This window comes from Oryza brachyantha, chromosome 12, assembly GCF_000231095.2.
Source record: "Oryza brachyantha chromosome 12, ObraRS2, whole genome shotgun sequence".
Taxonomy (NCBI): Eukaryota; Viridiplantae; Streptophyta; class Magnoliopsida; order Poales; family Poaceae; genus Oryza; species Oryza brachyantha.
This window is the reverse complement of record NC_023174.2, coordinates 14679636-14701013: the sequence shown is the minus strand read 5'-3', so window position 1 is coordinate 14701013 and position 21378 is coordinate 14679636. Positions and strand designations below refer to the sequence as shown.

General features: G+C 41.6%; 3 protein-coding genes across 3 annotated transcripts; 2 read left to right on the top strand and 1 right to left on the bottom strand.

Moving 5' to 3' along the window:
* The first annotated feature begins 2453 nt into the window (after positions 1-2453).
* Positions 2454-9103, top strand: LOC102710078 (BTB/POZ domain-containing protein NPY4-like). The gene is made up of 5 exons (XM_006664086.3): positions 2454-2649; positions 3427-3824; positions 5912-5981; positions 6414-7622; positions 8169-9103. Exons 2-5 carry the CDS (start codon positions 3763-3765, stop codon positions 8805-8807), a joined length of 1980 nt encoding a protein of 659 aa, XP_006664149.1. The 5' UTR covers positions 2454-2649; positions 3427-3762; the 3' UTR covers positions 8808-9103.
* Positions 9104-11525: 2422 nt separating this feature from the next.
* On the top strand, positions 11526-14367 carry LOC102721131. The gene is made up of 6 exons (XM_015843022.2): positions 11526-11778; positions 11902-12034; positions 12883-12973; positions 13337-13447; positions 13526-13648; positions 13996-14367. The coding sequence occupies exons 1-6, from the start codon at positions 11688-11690 to the stop codon at positions 14074-14076; spliced, it is 630 nt and encodes a 209-aa protein (XP_015698508.1). The 5' UTR covers positions 11526-11687; the 3' UTR covers positions 14077-14367.
* A 1729-nt stretch (positions 14368-16096) lies between these two features.
* LOC107305381 (aspartic proteinase nepenthesin-1-like) lies at positions 16097-17961 on the bottom strand. The gene has a single exon (XM_040529540.1). The coding sequence runs from the start codon at positions 17894-17896 to the stop codon at positions 16562-16564; it is 1335 nt and encodes a 444-aa protein (XP_040385474.1). The 5' UTR covers positions 17897-17961; the 3' UTR covers positions 16097-16561.
* Positions 17962-21378: the final 3417 nt, after the last annotated feature.

The window sequence follows — 21378 nt, the reverse complement described above, 5'->3', positions numbered from 1 at the left end:
AATAATATGACTGCAGCAGCATGGTTAACTCTGCCTGGAATTCGAAGTAGACTAATACTGAATCAGATGTTTAGGTTAGTGAAAGTTCCAGTCAAACCTGCACACTGACACAAAAATGAGCAAAAGGAAGAAAGGCCGGTGCTTCAGATGGCTATGGAGAAGACCAAAGCAACGTACTGAAGATGTAAACAAATGCAGCTTGGTCAAAAGAGAGAAGAGAAACTGACCCAGCATGATCTTTTGGCAGAAATTTCTTGAACATTACATCAGGTATTTTGACCGATACTATTCTATGTTCACTTCCATGAATTTTTTGAATTTTGAATTTTATTTATTAAATTATTTATAAATTTAATTTTACATTTTAAAAATTCACATAACTAACCTCATGCCGCCCTCCCAGAGAGCATTCATGCTAACGTGGCATACGGCTCGGTGGCCAGGCGGGACGGCCATCAGCGGCGCGGCGGGACTTTTTTATTTTGCCTCCTTCCGCCCTTATAGACGTGGGAAGGGGGTATATTCAAAACTTCCCGCCCGCGTGCACGAGGGGGAGGAGTCAGTTTTTATGCATTTCGCCCTCTGGGAGGGTGGTAGGAGGTTAGTTCTGTAAATTTTTAAAACGTAAAATTAAATTTATAATTTAATAAATAAAATTAAAAATTCAGAAAATTCTCACTTCCACTGCTAACCCTTTTTTTCCCTTATGAAATCAAATATTTGTTTAAATTTCATCTGAAGTGCCTTGTTCACCAGTGAACAAGATCACCATCAAGGATAGCTCTCCATTTCCTCTCTCTCTATGCTTATCTCCATAATTGGACAGGTTGATGATGGTCAGCAATGGATGCACCAAATTGGCCCAATTTGGGTCCCCAAAATTGATAAGTAGAGGGACCATGTAATGCTGTCGCTCTTGACCATTAACTACTGATGGTGCATACATGGACAGCTTCATTATATTACACTGTGGAATGTACATCTCACAATCTCATGCAAAAACGCAATTATGGATGCAGTGTCACGGCTCCTAACCTTCACTGTCAGCTGAAGGTGAGAGATGCTGCTCATCCCCGACATGGAACTTCAGAGGTCACAGCATGGGCCTTGATTTTGTCTGAAAGGAACTGATGCGATGTGCGTGTAATTTTTGCCTCATTTTTTTTTCTCTCACATTGTCTCAGACTTTATAGGCCATTTATTCTTCTTTTCTCCCCTTTTTTAAGAGAATAAGGGTCCAGTCTTTTTAGATTATAGGAAACAGATCATGTGCTAATTATTTGTGCCATAATTCAAAAGTAAACTTTCTCTTTTTTACTTAATAATAAAAAATTGTTTACATATGTGATGCCTACCAATAATCATACACCCAACAAGTTCTCGTAGGATCGTAATACAAGACCAAGCCTTCCAGAAAAGGATGAATGGTAGAAAAAGCTAATCAATCGAATCTTTTAGCGGAAATAAATAAACCCCAAAATTAATGGACTAACCTATCAGTATTAATAATTCTCATGCCACCGGCCCGACCGCTTAAGAACAAGAGAATACAACTTGAGAATAGACCAACTTTATAACATTAATATGTGTATTATAAAGTGTATACAATCTATTGAAAAAAAAAAGAAATGAGAGATAGAAAGAGACTGAGAAAGATGATGTGTGCTGTTTGAGGACAGAAGAGTCCATTCACTGGGCCCCACAGAGTGCCACCCTAGGGGCACTAGCTTTTAAGCTAAACTAACTCCATTACCACTGTCTCCTCGCTCCCTCCCTGGCATTGGAGCCCGCGCCATCTACGCGGCTAACTTTGTTATAAAATTTTTATAATATTAAATATAATTTTATATTATATTATAAAATATAAATATTAAAGTAGCAATATAGTTTTAAACTTGAAACATGTAAATTATACATCGTTATAATCTGGACCCATCGTGATTTAACAGTTTATATTTTTCTTTTTCTCCGATTTATCTACACCGTTATAATCTGGACCCACCGTGATCTAACGGTTCATATTATTGTCTTTTTCTCCGACTAACATGGTAATTTCTAGCCCATAAGAGTGAACGTGGAGTCTTCTTTTCCTATTACTTTATATATATAACAGATTTTTATCTACTTGTCCATATTTAAAAAAAACCAATCCTTCTAAAAAAATCCACGCTCTTTGCTTATCCAAAAAATATGTTCTTTTTTCCACCTAAAAAATCACGTATGTTTCCTCTTGTCCGATCCATATTAAAAAAATCTAATCTTTCCAAATAAAAAAAATCCACGTTCTGTTCTTTTTTCTCTAAAAAAACTCATCCCGGTTTACATTTTTATCTTTTTCTCCGATTAGTAATTTCTAGCCCATAAAACTAAAGCTGTAGCCTTCTTTTCCTATTCTTATATATATATATATATATATATATAATAGATTGGAGTAGCAAGCCGTGTCTCGTCTCGTCTCGTCCTCCCGGGAACACACACAGGAGCTGAGGCGCAAAGGTGTCTGCTTGATTGCCTGCCCCTCCTGCTTGCTTTTACTGCTTCTTCTCCCTACCTCCTGCATCAGTTCTTGGCTGCCTGGGGATCTTTGATCTTCACAGGGAGGGAGGAAAAAGGATCGATCCTTCCTGCCTCGCCTAGCTTCAGCTTCCTGTGAGTTCACCCTTTCCTTTCTTTCCTGTCTATGTTGAAGTTGTTCAGACCTCTCATGGAATGTGACTCAATTCAGAGAGATGTTCTTGCCTAACTTTTGGAGCAGTGTGTGGGAGTGGGAGTGGTACTTAGGGATTCATCAGTTTGTCCATTTTAGTTTGGTTGGTTTTGTACTATTGACAGGAAACAAAAATCTTTATCTTTTCTGCTGGATTTTTCTTGCGTTGATGATTGTGCACATCCATTTTCACTGGGTTTGTTGTGTAGATTTGAACCAGCCGTCTTCCTTCATGCACATATCAACTTTCTGATTACACATTTTGTTTCAAATTCACCTCTGTGAACATTTCTTGATTCTGTTCCTTTTTCTTGAATTAGGATCTTAGGGAGTTAAAAATAGGTTCCCATTTTTTTTCCTCTCCGCTAAGAACTCTGGTTGGAAATCAATTAATCAGAGAGCCACCTCCTTTATTCAGTATACTCCAATCTCATTTTGGTCCAAGGAAAGCAACTGTTTGCCCAAACCTGTGGTCTGCAGCATGCAGTTCTTTGTTTACCCACTGTTTGACTGCCTTACATGTGCAAATTCCTTAAAAAAAGAGCTCAAGCTTGGATTTTTATTTGCGCATTCATGTGGTTTTTCTCCCACTGCAACCTGATAAGATTCCAGCCTCACTAGTGCTTGTTCCCATGGTCTCCCTACAACCCATCCCCCATTGTCTCAGCAATTATTCCCACTGTCTCCTCACCCCAGGATGCTGCTCTTGTGCTTTGCAGGTGCTGCCCTCCTCTCTGTGTTTGTGTGATCCAAATCCAACTTGGAGGAGTTCTTGGTTTCCTGTCATTGTGTCTTTCTTGGACCCAGTGCTTGACAAGATTGGCTGAACAGTTTGCCAATCTAAAGAGAGAATACTTGGTTTCTTGGCAAGGGGATCAAGAGGGCCTAGATCTTTGCAGCTAATAGTTGCTCTTGCCTCTGGACTGAAGAGTAAACAGTTGTATGCCAGTGTTCTGATTTTGTGGTGATTGTTGGAGCAAATTAAAGTGTGAAAAAAAAGAGAAGGAAAGCAAGAATAAAGGTGGCAGATTGTTGGTTATTCTTAGTGTGTCAAGATGAAGTACATGAAGCTTGGATCAAAGCCAGATGTGTTCCAGACAGAGGGAAACAATATCAGGTGAAGTATTCCTTACTTGGTCTTGTCCATAATTCTTTTTCAGGTTTACAAAGATGAATATATTGTTTCACTTCACAATTAATTACTTTTGACCTGAATTGATACACTTGAGCTCTAGCTTTTATCATGTGTATCAATAGTAGTTCATGAATTGCGGTGATATTAAATTTTAGATGATGGAATACAAGTTCCTGCCACTGCATCTAACGGTGCGATAATCTTAAGTAGGGATTACCTGATCCATTTTGTGTAATGTAGGAGTGGATGCATGCTTTTTGGTGTGAATCCCAGTTCTTTATCTGGCCAAAGGATCATGAGCTAAGACTAAATTAATGTAGTCAGTAGGGGGGGTGGGGGGTGGGGGGCAACCATACCGTTAGCTGGTCACATGGAAGAATGGCCTTTAGCTATGTGGGCACAAAGTGATGCCTAATTTTGCAGTTATGTTAATGTATTAAAATAAGTGTAGGATCAAAGGTACTGATTACATGTTTCCCTGTAATCTGAGTAGCGCATGCTAGTGAGCTTTATGTGATCTACCAAATGATAGATCGTTATGTTTGTCTTACAAATATTGTGAATACATCGCTCAGAAAAATATTGTGAATATTTGTTTGGGAACCTGAAGTACTAATTGTGATTTTGGTTTATGTTTGGGAATACTTGCAAACCTGAAGTACTAAGTAGGAATATTTTTGCACTATTTATATCAGACGGTTTGAATGTAAACTTATTAAAGCTAGACTATAGCATCTTCTTTTGTAGTTTCTGGTGATGGTATATCTGGTAACTAGGATGAATCTTAAAATAAAATGTAGTCAAGTTTATGTTTTTTCTCATTTGACAATGATTGGCACCCAAAAGACCTTTGTGAAAGTGAGTACTTGTGGTGTTAAGCAGTGGTTCTAATGATAGCTTGCAAAAGGTTACCTATACAATTGATCTTCTTTATAGGATACATCATCCTTGATTCTTTGCCAATGGCATCTCTTCTTGAGCAATCTGTATGCTTCGGAGCATGTGCTGTTTTCATTACATCTTTTCCACGAGCCTGTTTAATGTTCACCTATCAGACATAGGGGTTGGTTGGTGGAACTGTGGTCCATTTTGAAAACGAAATTCTACAATTTCCTAACCTTTTACACAATGAATTTGTTGTCATATCATTTTCCTTGGACCACTTAGCAGTTTGATTAGTTATATCTGTCATACATAGAATTACTTTCTATGAATTTGCTTTGTTTGCTTTATTATTTTGCCAATGGCACTTTATGTAGGCTAACACTCTCTCTCCTTTTCTTACACTCAGCAGTTTCAGTGGGTGGAGATTTGATTTCATATGTCATTTCATCTTTATCATGTACATGCATTATTGGATTGTTTAGATTCCAGGGATCTTTTGTTTCCATGTTCCTTTTTTCCAAGACAACCTTTTTACCCTCCACTGTTGTGTGACTATGTGCCCCTGCAATCATTGTAGTCCCGATCATAAGCTTGACTACAGTGCTCTCTACTGGTAGTATTCTACTGTTAGTACCATCGTCAGTAGAAAAAATCTGGGCCATTGACTTAGATTTTCACTACCAGTGAATCCATTGGATTAGAAAAAAAATGATCTAGATTAGTTTTACTACTTGTATAGAACACTGTAGAACACCTAATAAATAAAAGCACACAGTTTCAGCCATTCTCCATTATTTTCTCCTTTACTATGTCAAAGTAGTTTTGTATGAATCTTCATTGTGCAACATGATTAATAGCGCTCAGTTACTCAACAAAGTAATCATCATGAATCTCTCCCAGAAGAACTTCAGGTACCATGATATTCATATATGGTAGCTATTCCAACGATGCTGACCTAAGCAGCTGTGAAACAACAAACATGCCCCTCAAAAGCATAATAAAACAATATAAAGAAGATCAGTGCTTTGACTATGGATCACTTTTGTTTTTTTGAAAAAAAAACATAATAGACTTATTTGCGTATCTTCTATGCTTTCAACCCATGTATATTGTGCCCTAAAACTGTATACTACATCTATGTGATGCTAATGTTGAATGTATCATTGATGAAAATGTCTTTTCAGGTTTGTTGCAACTGAGTTGGCAACGGACATTGTAATCACTGTTGGGGAAGTGAAGTTTTATCTTCACAAGGTACACGCCAACTCTCCTACCTGTACAAGTTTACTGTCTCAAGTCTTCACATTGGTGTGATTTAGCAAATGGCCAAGTGCAGCCTTGAATTTTTTAGCATACTACGTACATGATATTTTTTTTGTTTATCTGAACTCAAGTTTTTATTTATTTCCTTTGCAATCCATTGAAATGTTACTTCCCAATACTTTTGCTTAACAGGTGCATTTTCAAGTGACTGAACATTGCGTTCTTCTTTGAGCTCTCCCCACCCAGTAGTCTTAACTCTTAAGACAGATAAAATGCAACTTGAATTTTGGAAGTGATTCGGAACTTCTGTAGCTCTGTCTGATCCATGTTCAGTGCAAATTTGACCTTGATTTAATATCTTTAATTTAGCTTGTCAGCTGTTTTCATTGTAACTAATACTTCTTCTGTTGAAATCAAATGCAGTTCCCTCTTTTATCAAAGAGTTCGCGACTGCAAACATTGGTGGCATCAACAAACGAGGAAAGCAACGACGAGATCGACATTTCTGACATCCCCGGTGGACCTGCAGCATTCGAGATCTGCGCCAAGTTCTGCTACGGCATGATCGTCACGCTCAACGCGTACAACGTCCTCGCAGCGCGCTGCGCAGCCGAGTATCTGGAGATGTTCGAGACGATCGACAAAGGGAACCTCATCTACAAGATCGACGTGTTCTTGTCGTCCAGCATATTCAGGACCTGGAAGGACTCCATCATCGTCCTGCAGACGACAAAATCACTCCTGCCATGGTCAGAGAACCTGAAGGTGATCAACCACTGCGTCGACTCGATCGCGACGAAGGCGTCCATCGATCCATCGGAGGTCGAGTGGTCGTACACCTACAACCGGAGGAAGCTTCCATCGGAGAACGGCCTCGACGCGCACTGGAACGGCGTGAGGAAGCAGCAGACGGTGCCGCGAGACTGGTGGGTGGAGGATCTCTGCGACCTCGAGATGTGCCTGTACAGGAGGGCCGTACTGGCGATCAAGTCGAAGGGGAAGGTCGGCAGCGAGGTGATCGGAGAAGCGCTGAGAGCTTACGCGCACAGGAGGCTGCTCAGCTCACTGGACAGCGCTGTCAGCAATGGCCTCGACTGCACGAGGCACTCTGCAGCTCTCGAGACCATCGTCTCTCTGCTGCCATCCGAGGAAGGTTCGGTGCCATGTTCTTTTCTTCTGAAGCTTCTGCGAGCTGCTTGCTTGCTGGGATCAGATGAGGCTCTCCGCGACAGCCTGACCAGGAGGATCGGCGCAAAGCTGGACGAAGCTTCGGTCTCGGACCTTCTCATACCTGCCAGTCCCGGCGAGGACGCGATGCTGTACGATGTGGGGCTGGTCTCGGCGATGCTGGAGGAGTTCATGGCGCGGCGCTGCGACGACGACGACGATGGCGCGAAGCTTCAGGAGGATGACGAAGAAGAAGCCATGGATGGTGGTGACAGCAGCCTGGGTAATGTCTCCAGCAGCAGCTCGAAGCTCGCGATCGCGAAGCTGGTCGATGGGTATCTCGCTGAGATTGCAAGAGACCCCAACCTACCCCTTTCGAGGTTCGTCGCCATCGCTGAAATGGCGCCTCTCGCGTTCCGGCCGGTGCATGATGGACTCTACCGCGCCATTGACATGTATCTCAAGGTACGTTGCACCCATCAGCTTGCACATTTTCACCTACAGGCACGCAGATTAAGGACAAGATTTGGTCGAAATTTTTAACTTTTGACCATCAATAATTTTTCAAATAGTTAGTTGTAAGACCAAAAAAAGTGGTATGCTAAAATTACTAGTTTTACCTTGAAAGCCTATCATAAACTCATTAGAGTTTCTAAACTTATTCCACTGTAGAATTCATGGCCAAAGTTTCAAAATTTTGATCAAATCTTATTCTAACATTAAATACTCTCTCTGTTTTCTTATTTAACGTCGATGACTTTTAAATCTACATTTGACTGTTTATCTTATTTAAAATTTTATTTAAATATATAAAATTATAAGTAAAAGTTCCTATACGAATAAATCAAATTATAATAAAAAAATTAATAATTATATAATTTTGTTAATAAGACGAATGCAAACAAAGGGAGTATTTATTATGACTAGAGGGAGTAAATTGTCAGCTTGTATTGTTCAGGAGAATCTTCTCAAAAAAAAATTTCTGATTGTTAGCTTGTGACATTTTTTCAGGAGCATCCGGGTTTATCGAAGGGTGAGAAGAAGAGGCTGTGCGGGCTGATGGACTGCAAGAAGCTGTCGCCGGAGGCGAGCATGCACGCCGTGCAGAACGAGCGCCTCCCGCTGCGGGTGGTGGTGCAGGTGCTCTTCTTCGAGCAGGTCCGGGCGGCGGCGGCGGCCGCGGCCGCCGGCGGCGACGGCGACGGCCTTCCGGCGCGCTCCCTCCTCCCCAGGGAGGACGGCAACTCGTACGGCAGCTCAAGGTCGGCGGCCACGACGGCGACCGAGGACGACCAGTGGGCCTGCGGCGTGCCGACGTCCAGCGACGTCAACTCCTTCCGGTCGATGAGCCTCGCCAACAAGAACGGCGGCGGTGGCGGCTGCAGCGGGAGGAGCACCGGCGGCGGCGGCGACACCGGCAGCAACAAGAACGGGGGCGGCGGCGGCGAGGCTTGCAAGAAGCCGCCGTCGTCGGCGAAGGGGAGCACCGGCGGCGGGCTGATGCCGAAGAAGATACTGAGCAAGCTGTGGTCCGGCAAGGCGAGCAGCGGCGAGAACAGCAGCTCCGACACGTCGGAGAGCCCCGGCTCCGCCAACCTGGAGGAGACGAGGTCGACGCCGTCGCGGAACACGAGGCATTCTGTGTCATAGTGTGACATTTCTCCTTCCTCTCGAGCTCTTGGACAAGTACACTGTACACGCCATGGATGCATGGTCTCTATAGCTTGTGCCAAAACATGGTCTTCTGGTTAATCTTGAGCCCTAACTGTGATCTACTTAGTGTGATTGATGCTTGGTCATTAGACATAGGTAATTTGTAAGATTTTTGTGGCAATATAAAGAAACTAATGTGGAAAATTGAGCTAGGATTCATCTTACAAGGACCACATGTATGGCAATTGTCTTATATTTTCCACGGTACCTAAAAAAAAGTTAGGGTCCGTCTACTGATCAAATGTTAGAAAATTTTAATTCTGTTAATCAAATGCATTATGTTAGAAAATTTTAATTCTGTTAATCAAATGCAATGCAGTAGCTGTCGTTGGATGATAATATAAAGGCATGTACGCAAATTAAAAAATCTCATACATGTCCTCCTCTCTAGTCCCCTATGTATTCCGCGTGTGTTTGACAGAAAAAGAAAAATCAAATGTTTAATCAATAGTAAAATAGTAAAAGTGAAAAAGGTATATATTCCACGTCAAACGAACAATTGTGGAGTTTCATGTCTAGATGAACTTTCGGTTAACTGGGGGATTCTTAAGATAGCTAAGATTTTTGGAATTATTTAATTCTTGGGATCATTATTTAAGGGTATAAATGACCGAATTAACTAATAATTTTGTTTTTAAAAGGTCAGATGTATAATTTTTATAAAGAAAAGCTTGCGTACAAAACAAAGCTTAAAAATAGTATTGGAGAAAAATCCAAAATTAGATTAATTCCATATTGAAGAGTGAAAATTCAAATTTTAACGTATAAGCATAAATATAAATAAAAAGATGAGGCAGTAAAAAAATAGAGGAACACTAAACAATTAAACCCCTAAAAATAATTCTAAAATTCAAATCCTAAATTTCAAACTCTACTCCAAATTTATAATCCGAATACGACCCTAAGATGGGCCCGATTCATGTATGGGCATGGGGCGAAGTCAATAGGTTATTGTTATGTTTGGCATAGCATGTTCTCTGACACCTAAAATAGAGAAGTGAATTAATACATGATTGATTAATTATTAGTATAAAAAACTTAAAAAATATTAATATGATTTTAAATTAAATTTACTATATTATAATTATACACTTAAAGACACCGTACCTTAGTTTAGAAAGCATGCTAATTGAAAATGAGGGAGTATATATTGAAAAAGACTAGGACGGCTAAGCCTCATCTTCTTGATTTTGATTTTTATAAGCATAAGAAACAACTTATTAACAATTAAAACTAATTTGTAGGTGGATCTTTTATACACATGTTCTTAACAAATTGAAAGTAAATGCTAAAAATAAACTATAATAAAAAAACCTTAAAACAATATGCAAACATAAGTTTTAAAATATATTTACTTTGTCCGGTCAAAAATATTTGTTGCTTAGGATATAATTTGTTTACATTTTTAAAATTCCAACTAGCAATTATTTCTTAAATGCTTGGTTTAAATAAAAAACAAATATTATATATAGATTATTCTCAAAAAGTCATAAACATTAGGTCTTATAAATTTAATTAACACTAAATTATCTAATAAAATTTTACAAATTTAACCAAATCTTATCCTAAACGATAATATTATTTACTGTAAAAAGTACCAGCTTACCAGCATAAGCGAAGAGGGGGTAATTTAACTATTTACCACTCCTAGAACTGGCATCTCTTTGAATGTCTGTCATCTTTAAAATTGTTCTTACATAATTGCTATTAGAGAGAGAAATTTTCTTAATAATTTACCACAATTACACACATGGCATGCTAACTCACATTGCCAGCATGGATAAGGATGTGCAATGTCCATTTTATCTCCTTATGGGCCCCACAAGTCAGAGGCTCACCTCATCTCTTTCACCGTCGGCACCATCTTCTTATCATCGTCGTCATCGGGCGACGACATGGCGAGGCGATGGTGCATGCCGTAGCCCACCTGCCCTCCTTTGAGGTATTAGAATAGCTCGCGCGCGCCCTGCAGGCGCCGAGAATTATCAGTTTCCCCAAAAATCAAATTGTAGACCAATGTATTTTTCTACTTTTCCAAACCACCTACCTGTCATGGATGCAGGTGAGCGATCCCAAATCAGGCACAAGCACGCAGTCGTCCTTCTTCTCGGCGCCGGCGAAATACGAGAGCCCAACGAGCCTCTGCACGAGGGAAACAAAGCGCCGGAAGAATGCCTTTCCCAAGCCGAAGATGTCGTGGACGAGCACGACGGGCGCGGCGCCCCTCCGCTCCTCCTCCTCCTCCCCGGCCGCAGCGACGTTGACGAGCCCCGCCCCCAATGTCGCCGGGCACCGCAGCAGCAGACACCCCGAGGCCGCCGCCGCCTGCGAGATGTCCGCCACGACGGCCGTGGTGAAGACGTCGCGCTGACGCCGAGCTCCAGCAGGCGGTGAGTCTCTGACTTATGGGGTCCACGAGGGGTAAAATGGACATCGTACGTCCTAATGTGAGTTAGACACGCCACGTGTGCAATCGTGGTAAATTATTTAAAAAAATTTCTCTTAATTTTAAAGATGATATTTAAAGATATATTATTTACAATAGTGATAAATAGTTAAATTTTCCGGGGAAAAGAAGGGTAACTTCTGGCTTATCAGTGGTGGCAGCCTCAGGCCCTCCCTGCGCCTTATCCCCATCCCCCCCCCCCCCCCTCCCCCACCCAACGCTCCGGCGAGGTGAGAGGTCACTGTGAATCCGCCGCTGCTCCCTCGCCGCCGCCGCCGCCGCCGCCAGCAGCAGCAGCGGTTGCCGTCGCGGGCTACGTCGGAGGCGAGCCGCCAGGGAGGGAGGGGGGAGGTCGGCCTACCTGCGCCCACATGCTCGGCACGCGCTGGCACGCGGGGGCGCAGCAGCAGCAGCCACGGCCGAGGTGTCGTGGCTCCGGGCGGCCCGCCGGGCTCGACCCTCGTACGTTGCTCTCCCCGCCCCCCTCTCTCTCTCTGCTCCCTTCTCGTTTATGCTCCATACGCAAGCTCTCCCGCCGTTTCGCCCTCTTCTTTCTCATCAATTCCTCATCTTTTGGTGTCTAAGGCGCGGCGCATGGATTTGGTTGCAGCGTCGGCAAGCTGAAGCTGGAGAGAAATGCTTCGCGGCTGGCGATTCCCTCTGCTTCAAACAACGATGCCAACCACCGCGGAACGCTTGCTATCTGCAGAGCGCAAAGGTGCTTGCTTTTTCTAATTTCTGATGTTGTGTTCCTCTCTCCGGATGCATGAATGGCAGAGCAAGCTGTGAGAACGATGTAGTTTGAGTCTGGAGGTGGAGCTACTCCTAGTTTTAGTCTCTAGATTCAGCATTTCATGGTAGAGACTAGAGAATGATCACACTGGAGTTCCCAGTTCACATGACTGAGTTTATAGTATAGTTGAATTGGCGACACAAACTTGTGATTGTCTATCTCCATGTATCCCATGCTCTAGTGATCTAATCACACTTGGATTGAACACCAGCTCAATGATCTGTATTGAATATAGCCAACCTTTGACTTGACGTATCATGGTCTTCTACGGGAAAATGTTTGTTGTAATTCTAACATTGCAATTAAGCTGATTAGTTACTTGATTACTTTGCATGGTAGAGACTAGAGAATATGTTCACATAATATTACCTAAGTGACTAGGCAGTATAGTTGATTTGGAGACACAAACTCGTGATTCTATATCTCCATGTCCTATTCTAATCACAATTGAATCAAACACTAGCACAGTGAAATGGAATTACAATGATTGGTTTGAGGTATCATATTCTTCTATGGGAAATGTCTGTTGCAATTGTACCATTGAAATTAGGCTGATTAATTGCTTGAGTACTTTGTAACTTTTGAATAGTGGAGTTTGGAGTGGATCTTCATTGAATGACATTATTTTCTCCTTCATGCATTTCTTCTTCAGCTAGGTCTTGTTTCATTTGGAAAATCATGTAATCAATATTGTTCTGTAAATATGTTTTCAGCTGCATGCTTATAATATTATCAGAATATCCTGTAATTGTTGGTATGATTTGCTTGTACAGTGAAGATTCTAAAGGTGGGGGAGGATTCCTGACTGGATTTCTTATAGGGGGCGCAATCTTTGGAACATTGGGATATGTCTTTGCTCCCCAGGTATCACCAAACCTTAAAAGATTTATGCTCATGTGAAGCAGATAACAAAACCCCTTGTAACAAATATTGTTCCATCGTGCTTCTTTTACAATTCGCTTCCTCACTGTCTAGTATTGTAGCAGATAGCAAAATGTCTTCACAAGCAATTTCTGGTTTTAACAATTTAACATATCCATTCTCAAGTTGACTAGGAAGAGTCCTAACTAAAATTTTGCATCTGAGCTACTATTCAGTGATAATAATGTTGTTCATAATTCAATGCTTTGTGTTAGACTGCTATGATCACACTGTAGGCGGTATTGTTACCAGGATTGGTAAGGTTAATTTGGAATTGGTAGTTAGCAACAGAACATTCTTTTTCAGATCAGCAAGACACTAGATTCTTTATTGGATGAAAGTGGACAAGACAGTGAATCTGATGAACATGGCCTAGTAAAGCCACGGTATGGTCGATATTATGATGAAGGTTTAGAGGTAAGAAACCAAAAATATTTCTGGGTTATTCTACTTGTAACATGTCTTTTGGCAACTAAAGCTATGGATTGTATCCAGAAAACCCGTCAAACACTGGGTGACAAGATAAGCCAACTAAACTTGGCAATTGACAAAGCTGCCTCCCGGTTGAAGCGTGTGTCTGGCAACGAGGAAAAGGAAGCTATTAATGATGAATCAGAAGTAGAGCCTTCCTAGAACTTGTACCTTTTTAAGAGTTCTGTTTGCTGAGTAACAAATGTTTTTGTAAATTCTTTGTTTCCTTTACAAACATACATTTGATTATGTTCTATTATACTCAACTGTATATGTTATTGTACAAACTTTTCATATGCATAAAAGTGTTGTATAGTATATTCTATCTTATTTCCACAAAATATTGCTCACAAGATTCAACTATAAAAGTTTGTTAAATGTTATTGGTTATGACTACTAATTTTTGTTGAGTCTCCACATATGAATTTTATGACTTACATTTTTTTTCTGAAGGCTCCATATGTTAACTAATTGAGTATTGGCTGAATTTGCAGATCGAAATATCCTCACTGAACGAGCATGTGGCGGAAAACTTGGATGAGCATGGTTTTGTGCAAGGTGAAACTGCAACGTAGCGGACGCATTGTTGAAAATAGGCAGCAGAGCAGAGCAGAGCAAGTCTTCAGTGCCCTTGGAATATGAAAAGTTGAGCTGAACTGGATGATCTGTTCAACCCATTGGCAGCATGGAATGAATGAATTTTTTTCGTGTCTCTGACTTTTTGCCTGATACATCTTTCGACTGTTCTTGAAATCCTAGGAAGTATTGCGACATCGGTGTACATATATCTCATAGTGTTAATCATAATGCACCGGGCCTGTTCTTTTGTGCTGAATCGCTGAATGTCTAAATAATTTTATTAACTTTTTTGAGGTTTCACCTTTCATTACCCCCCTTCAATGAACCAAATACAACGAATTACATCAACAAAACAAACACACGCAAAAAGCTACTTCCGAATGACAAACATGAAATTTCTCTGCTTTTGTACATCGTAATTTTCAGGAACGCCAAATTGCTGTTCCAGTGAGAGATTTATCATTTGAATCAGAAGAATGGCACAAAGTTTACGATGACCAAGTAAAAAATGTGCTACGGAGGAACATTCTTGGTATGGCGACACGGTTAAAACTGCATGATTCCACCCACCAAAATGTAAAATTTTTATTTCTAAAATTTAGGCACACGTGAATACCATCAACCTGAGACTGTGAGGTTCACTCATATCTCTAGCATCCACGGGGTTGATTCACATATTTGTAAACGAGAAATAATTTATAAATAAAACTTTTATACATGTATTGTCAGTGCTTTAAAAATCAAGGCTGGAAAATAAACTTCGATAAAAAAACTTTAAAATCAACTTTAAAGTTAAGGTTAAAAATTTAATTTTTTGCTTACTGTAGCACCATCTCTTATCACATTTTAGCACATATTTTCGATTTTATAATATTTAATTTTATTATTTACACTAAAAAATACAAATTTGTATGACTTTTAGTTATAAGGATAATGGTATCTTAGTTTACTCAGAAAACTCTTTTAAATCCTTCAGGTATATTCTTTTTTAATGTCATTTAAATGGTTATGAAACAAATTATTTTTATATAAGGGGGATTAATGTGTAAAATATTAATTACTACACAAATAGGGAAAGATCAAATCTGACTTATACAAGTTGCAAAAAATGAATCTGAGTATGCTACAGTAATTAGAGTTTAATTTGTTTAAGTCAAATTTAAATATACATGCTTGTGGAGTGATATATCACATATTAGCCTATCTTGTTGATTTTTCCTAACTATTTGGATGTCGTGTAAAAACGAGGTTAAACTCAGATTAGTAGACAAACATTTATATTTGCAAACTTGTACATATTAAATTTGATCTTAAATATTTGCATAGTGATACATTACATATTAATCTACCTTGTTAAATTTTTTAATTTTTTTAAAAAACTATTTAGATGTAATGAAAGAAACAGAGGATATCTTCTCAAGGATTTAAAAGAGTTTCTTGGTTAAAGAGCTATGTTTTAGAAAAGAGTAAAAGCAACACTTCTGGTATAAAATCTTGCAGGTTAATATTGTTTAGTATCATATATGGATCATCTTACTTTCAATTGAAACCGGTTTAGGACTGGGATACCACCAGGATTTTGAACTCTGATCACATTTACAATGTCAGAGAGCCCCTTTGGACTTCATTTAATTTAAATAGGGCACGAGTTCCTTCTTTGCAAATTTATACAAACACCTGAGTTGAAAATTGGCAAGACCTATTCTGCTTGTGCTCATGTGCGCCTCCACGATGTTCACTGGGGGCGGAGCTAACGAAACAGAAGGAAGTCTCACTCACTTGTTTTTTAATATTTTAAACCGAGTTTAGAACGTATGTCAGTGATCATGTTACGATGAGAAGTACGAAAGAGAAACTGCGTCCTAAGGCCATTCTCAGGGACCCTTTCATTTGACATTAATTAGATACCACATCAGATTTTTTTGATAACATGACAAACGTTTAATTAAAAAAGAGAAAAGAACTCTTTCATCCCAGTGAAAGGCTCGTGGCGTTGTTTCCAAGCAAATAAAAGCTAAATGAAAGTCCATTGAGGCCAAATATTTTTTTCACCAGCAATTTGCATGACACATTTGATCACACTCTTATGCAGGAATTTAATATTTTACTATGTCTATGAAATTGTGAAATGAAAGAGACTATTGGAGATGCTCTAACAAAACTGAAATACTGACGTATCACACTTGTAAACTGTGAAATGAAATATGTCATTGAGAATAGCCTAAGGATACACCGACGAGTGCACCGAAAATACGACGTTTCAAGAGACGAATGAACATCTCATGTCTTATTGAAATTCTATTAATAACGTAGCATGAGTATTTATTTGTTTACTTATACTTAATATACGTGGAGATCATTCTTTTAGGGTAATCGAGAAGATCTCGAGATGCACACCGTAGTGTTTATTTGTGGTTGTTACCACAAATTTGTGATGCTTGCAGGGTGTTCGTCCCGTCGGATAGGAGCGATGCTTGTAGATCAGAGCGCGCTGCACTCGGCGGCCTGGAAGGAGAACTCGCCATTGGCGAGGTCGTAGAGCACGTGCATGTTCTGCTGCTGGAAGTTGCCGATCAGGCTCCGGTACCTCCCGCCGGCGTAGATCGCCATGCACGCCGTCGCCTTGTCCGCCGGCGCCCAGTAGTTCTCCGGCGGCAGCGCCATGTCCGCGCCGCCGCGGAAGTGGAACACCAGCGTCGGCACCACCCTGTCCACGTCGCGTCGCGCCACGCACAGCGCGCCCGCGCCGACGGCGCTGCCGTCGCCCGGCGGCGGCACGGGCACGAGGCTGCCGTTCAGCTGCGCCGTCAGCTCGGCGGCCAGCGCGTCGTACGCGTCGGGGACGAGCGACGTGAACGGTGTGCCGGAGTCGATGATGACGCCGCCGACCACGACGCCCGGGGCGATCTCCCGGAGGTCGAACACCGTGCTCGGGATCGGCAGCCTCGTCTTCCCGACGGTGAGCCCGACGAGGGGGAGGTAGTAGAAGGGCGAGCCCTTGGGGCCCTTCACGAACGGCGTGGTCATCACGGGGCCGTCGCCGCCGCCCAAGCTCGCCGACGCGCCGACGAACAGGTGGCCGGAGGCGCCGTTGTTGTGGAAATAGCGGGTGAGGCAGTAGGAGAACTTCTTGGCGCCGGTCTGCGACACCAGCGAGAGGCGGCCGCGGCCGAGGCCGATGAGGCCGGAGGAGCCCTGGAGGGCACCGGGGAAGATGATCGTAAATGTCACGCACCCGAACGCTAGCTCCGCCGTGCCGGACTGGAAGGAGAAGGCCTCGGTGCCGAGGAATCCGACGATGGAGCCGGCGCCGTAGCTGGCGATCACAGAGCAGCCGCCATCGAGGGCGCAGAAGTACAGGTCGCTGGCCGCGCACAGCTTCTCCTTGCACGGCACCGGCGCGAAGCTGCTCGACGCCGACGAGTTGTAGTACGGCAGGGTCTGCTTGGCGCAGACCCTTCGGAGGCAGGTCGAGCACTGCGTCCAGACGAGGTCGCTGCCGGTGTCGACGAGCGCCTCCGCGCGCTGCGGCGGGTCGCCGATGAGGTACTCCGCGACGTACTGCAACGTCGCCCAGTGGACGGGCACGCCCACGCCGCCGCCGCCGCCGCCGCTGGCCATGGCGTCCACGACGGCCAGCCGCTGCCTGCCGACGGCGACGGCCCGCCGCACGAGCTCCTCATCGGTGTAGTTCCCCCTGGCGTCGACGTGGGTGAGCTTCATGCGGAGGCCCGCGCCGCCGTCGCCGCCATTGGTGCAGGTTAATAGGGCAGTGCACGAGCACAGGAGCACCAGAAACAACAAAGTTCGCGCCATTTTTCGTTGAGAACTTGATAAGTTAACCGTTTGGGTTTCTCACTGGAAGCTCAAGCTTACTTGATTCCACGCATACATACATACATACATACATACATACATACATACATAGAGGAAGCCTTTATCCAACTGCCAGGTATAGCTACTTTCTTCACGTCTAAGGTGCAGAAACATATTTATACATATTTCTTCTCTCTTCCAACAGAAAGTACAAACTATATATACATGTAGTTATATCATTCACATGAGATTTAATAGTGTCTATACTTTCTGTTGGGTGGGAGCAGAAGCAATTATAAAAATATTTTTCATCATGGACGTGCAGAGAGTAGCTACACCTGGTATATATATATATAAAATGTAGTGAATGAGGATATATGCCAACATTATCATAAATCAATAACGATAGGATGTTAAAATTCCACTTGCTGGATATTCCAATTTTTTTTAGTGGTAGCTAGTACTGCTGGATATTGTTGTTGCAGCACAAGAGGATGATTGTTCGGCGCCCTGCAAACCTCGTGTTTGTCCTGCCTTGTGATCATATGTAAATTTTTTTTATGGTGGAAGTCTACTTGATAAGTCAATGGTATATATATATGTGATTACCAATTTTTCACTTTAAGAAACAATAATACACGCGAAGATGACTATAAGACGAGGTTACACCACTAGGTGCGAACACACCCATATTGATGTTGGCATACACAACCCATAGTTATGAGTGACGCGACTACTTTTATATGTTCGTCGACGGTTGCGAGCATGGGCTTGGGTGTGTCAGCGACGGTGGCTAACAATGACGTTGGCATGGTGGCCTAGGACCACTATTGGTGGACACAAATCTAGGGTGGTAGGCTCATGCACAATGGATACGCGATAACATGGTAGAGATAGATGTAGGTATTGTATCATCTGTTGCTTTGTGGTGGCCGATCGGGTGTTTGTTCGTTCTATAATGTGGTGTGTACTTGATGTTATCTATTTGTAGTGTTTCTTTTATTTCTCTTGACTATAGCCTTATAGGATTATAATTTTGTAACTTATTTATATCAATAAATTAAAAGACTTCACATTATCTAGTACGAGTTGCTTAAAAAACTCTAAATAATTATAACAGCTTCAAGCATCCAAATTTTGTTCTAAAATATAATAACTTCTACACTTACGTCTTCTTTTTATCCAACCCCAAACTTCCATGACTAAATCTCTTACCTACTTTCTTTTCTCAATTAATCCTAACATTTTCCCATTAATTGAATCAACTTTAATTACTTTATGTCCAGCTCTAAACCTTTTCATGCTCTACGACGGTAAAGAAGTAGGTATGAATTTCCAAATAGAGCTGCTATATATCAACGGTGGTTCATATACGGAGATACCCCTCCATATTTTTCTTATGGGACAATTGCATAACTGATCCTACTTTAGAGTCCAATTACGGATTTAGCATTGTTTTTTTCAGTTTGCAGATTTAGTCCCGCTTTTTAAAATTGAAGCTCACTTTTGACCCTACTCCGTTAAGTCATGTTAACAGTGTTAATTGAGAAAAAAGTGAACTTCTTTACCTTTACATTTAATCTTGTTGTTTTATTAGTACTATTACATATTTGGCGGTGTCTCTTCTACTTCCACCCGCACTCCATGAACAGTATCGTTTCCTCCATGAAAGATGGAGAAGCTCTCGATTGAACGGTGAAACAGTAGAGCAGAAAAAAAAAGTCGCATGTTTCTTCTGCTAAGTGCAATTTTCTTGACCAAGAAGTGATGGTGATGAAAATTTCCACCGGGCGGTAATTTTACAGCAGATGATATGAACACAAAAAATCCCAATGGAATTGGAACCATGTACTACTAATCTCTCTGTTTTTTTTCGCCAAAAGAACGGAACGAATTGGATCATTTCTCCTAATCGCCTAAGCTAATCTACCTGGCTAATTACTCATCTGGAGCGGGGTCAGCGAGATGTACGGACGGATCAGTTGGTGGCGATGTGGACGGAGGCGTTCTTGGCGGCGAGGCAGACGGGGCAGGCGTCCAGCCTGAGCTCGCACGCGCGCCTTGCAGAGGCACAGGTGGCGGCAGGGGAGGAGCAGCACGGTGGCGTCCTCGGAATCGGCAGCAGCACCTCCTGGCCGTCGCGCGTGGCCGCCGCCGCGCCTCCTAGCCGACGCGCGCACCCTAGCCGCCCTTGGCCGCCGCGGGCCTGCCCACGCCGCTCCCTCGCCGCCCGCCTGAAGAACACTATCCTCTAACCGGGAGGGAGAGGAGAGAGAGGAGTGATGATAGAGTTAGAGTAGCCAGGGGTATTGTTGTCATTTTGCGTGGGTTTTCCTTTTCTTTCTTTTTTTCTATTTACACTAATCACGGTTATTTAACAGTAGGGTCAAACGGAAGTTTTAATTTTGAAAAGCGGGGCTAAATCTGTAAACTGAAAAAACATGGCTAAATCCGTAATTAGACTCTAAAGTAGGACCAGTTATGCAATTGTTCCTTTTCTTATACAACACCGTTGACTTTTGAATTTATATTTGACCATTCGTTTTATTCAAAATTTATATCTAAATATACAAAACTATAAGGCATACTTAAAGATCATATAATAATATAAATCATATTATAGCAAAATAGTTAATAAATATATAATTTTTTAATAAGATAAATAGTCAAACGTAAATATAATTATCAATGGCGTTATATAAAAAATAGAGAAAATTTAACAAATGTTATTTACAAACGTCTAAGTCTAAGAAACGCCATTGAAGAATGTGAGTTCTAAGAAATGTTACCGTACAAATAAATTTGTCTAAAAAAATGTCATCGCCGTTAGGATTCTGACAACTTTTTTCCGTTAAGTGCTACAGTGTTTTTAAGGCGGAAATGGACAGAATCTTAACGGCGATGGCATTTCTCAGACAAATTCGTTTATACGATGACATTTTTTAAACTCCCATTCATCAATGTCATTTTTTTAGATTTTCTTAAAAAAATATATATACAGTGAGTATACCGTTGGCATCATACAATATCGGCAATCGTGCTGCTTTCACCCCTCGTCGCGTGCAGGCTGGCCCATACGTGCAGCCGTCAGTAGCAATACGCAAGTCCACTTGTCAACCGTTCATTGGTTGCCACCCATTTCTCACCGTCATCATCCAGTCCAGTAGATGTGTGAGTTTGATGGATGTCAATTTGACGGACAAGAACATAGATACTCCCTCTCTCTTGGATAACGTAAGATGTTTGATTTTTTTATATGTAATGTTTGATTATTTATTTATTCAAAAAATTATAAAAATATCATTTATTTTGCTTATGACTTACTTTATTATCAAAATAACTTTAAACACGACTTGTTTTTTTATATTTGTACTAGATTTTAAATAAGACGAATGATTAAACGTTACAACCAAAAATATCAAACATCTTATATTATAAGACGAAGGTAATAGTTTTCTTACTAGAAAGGCACCTCGTGCATA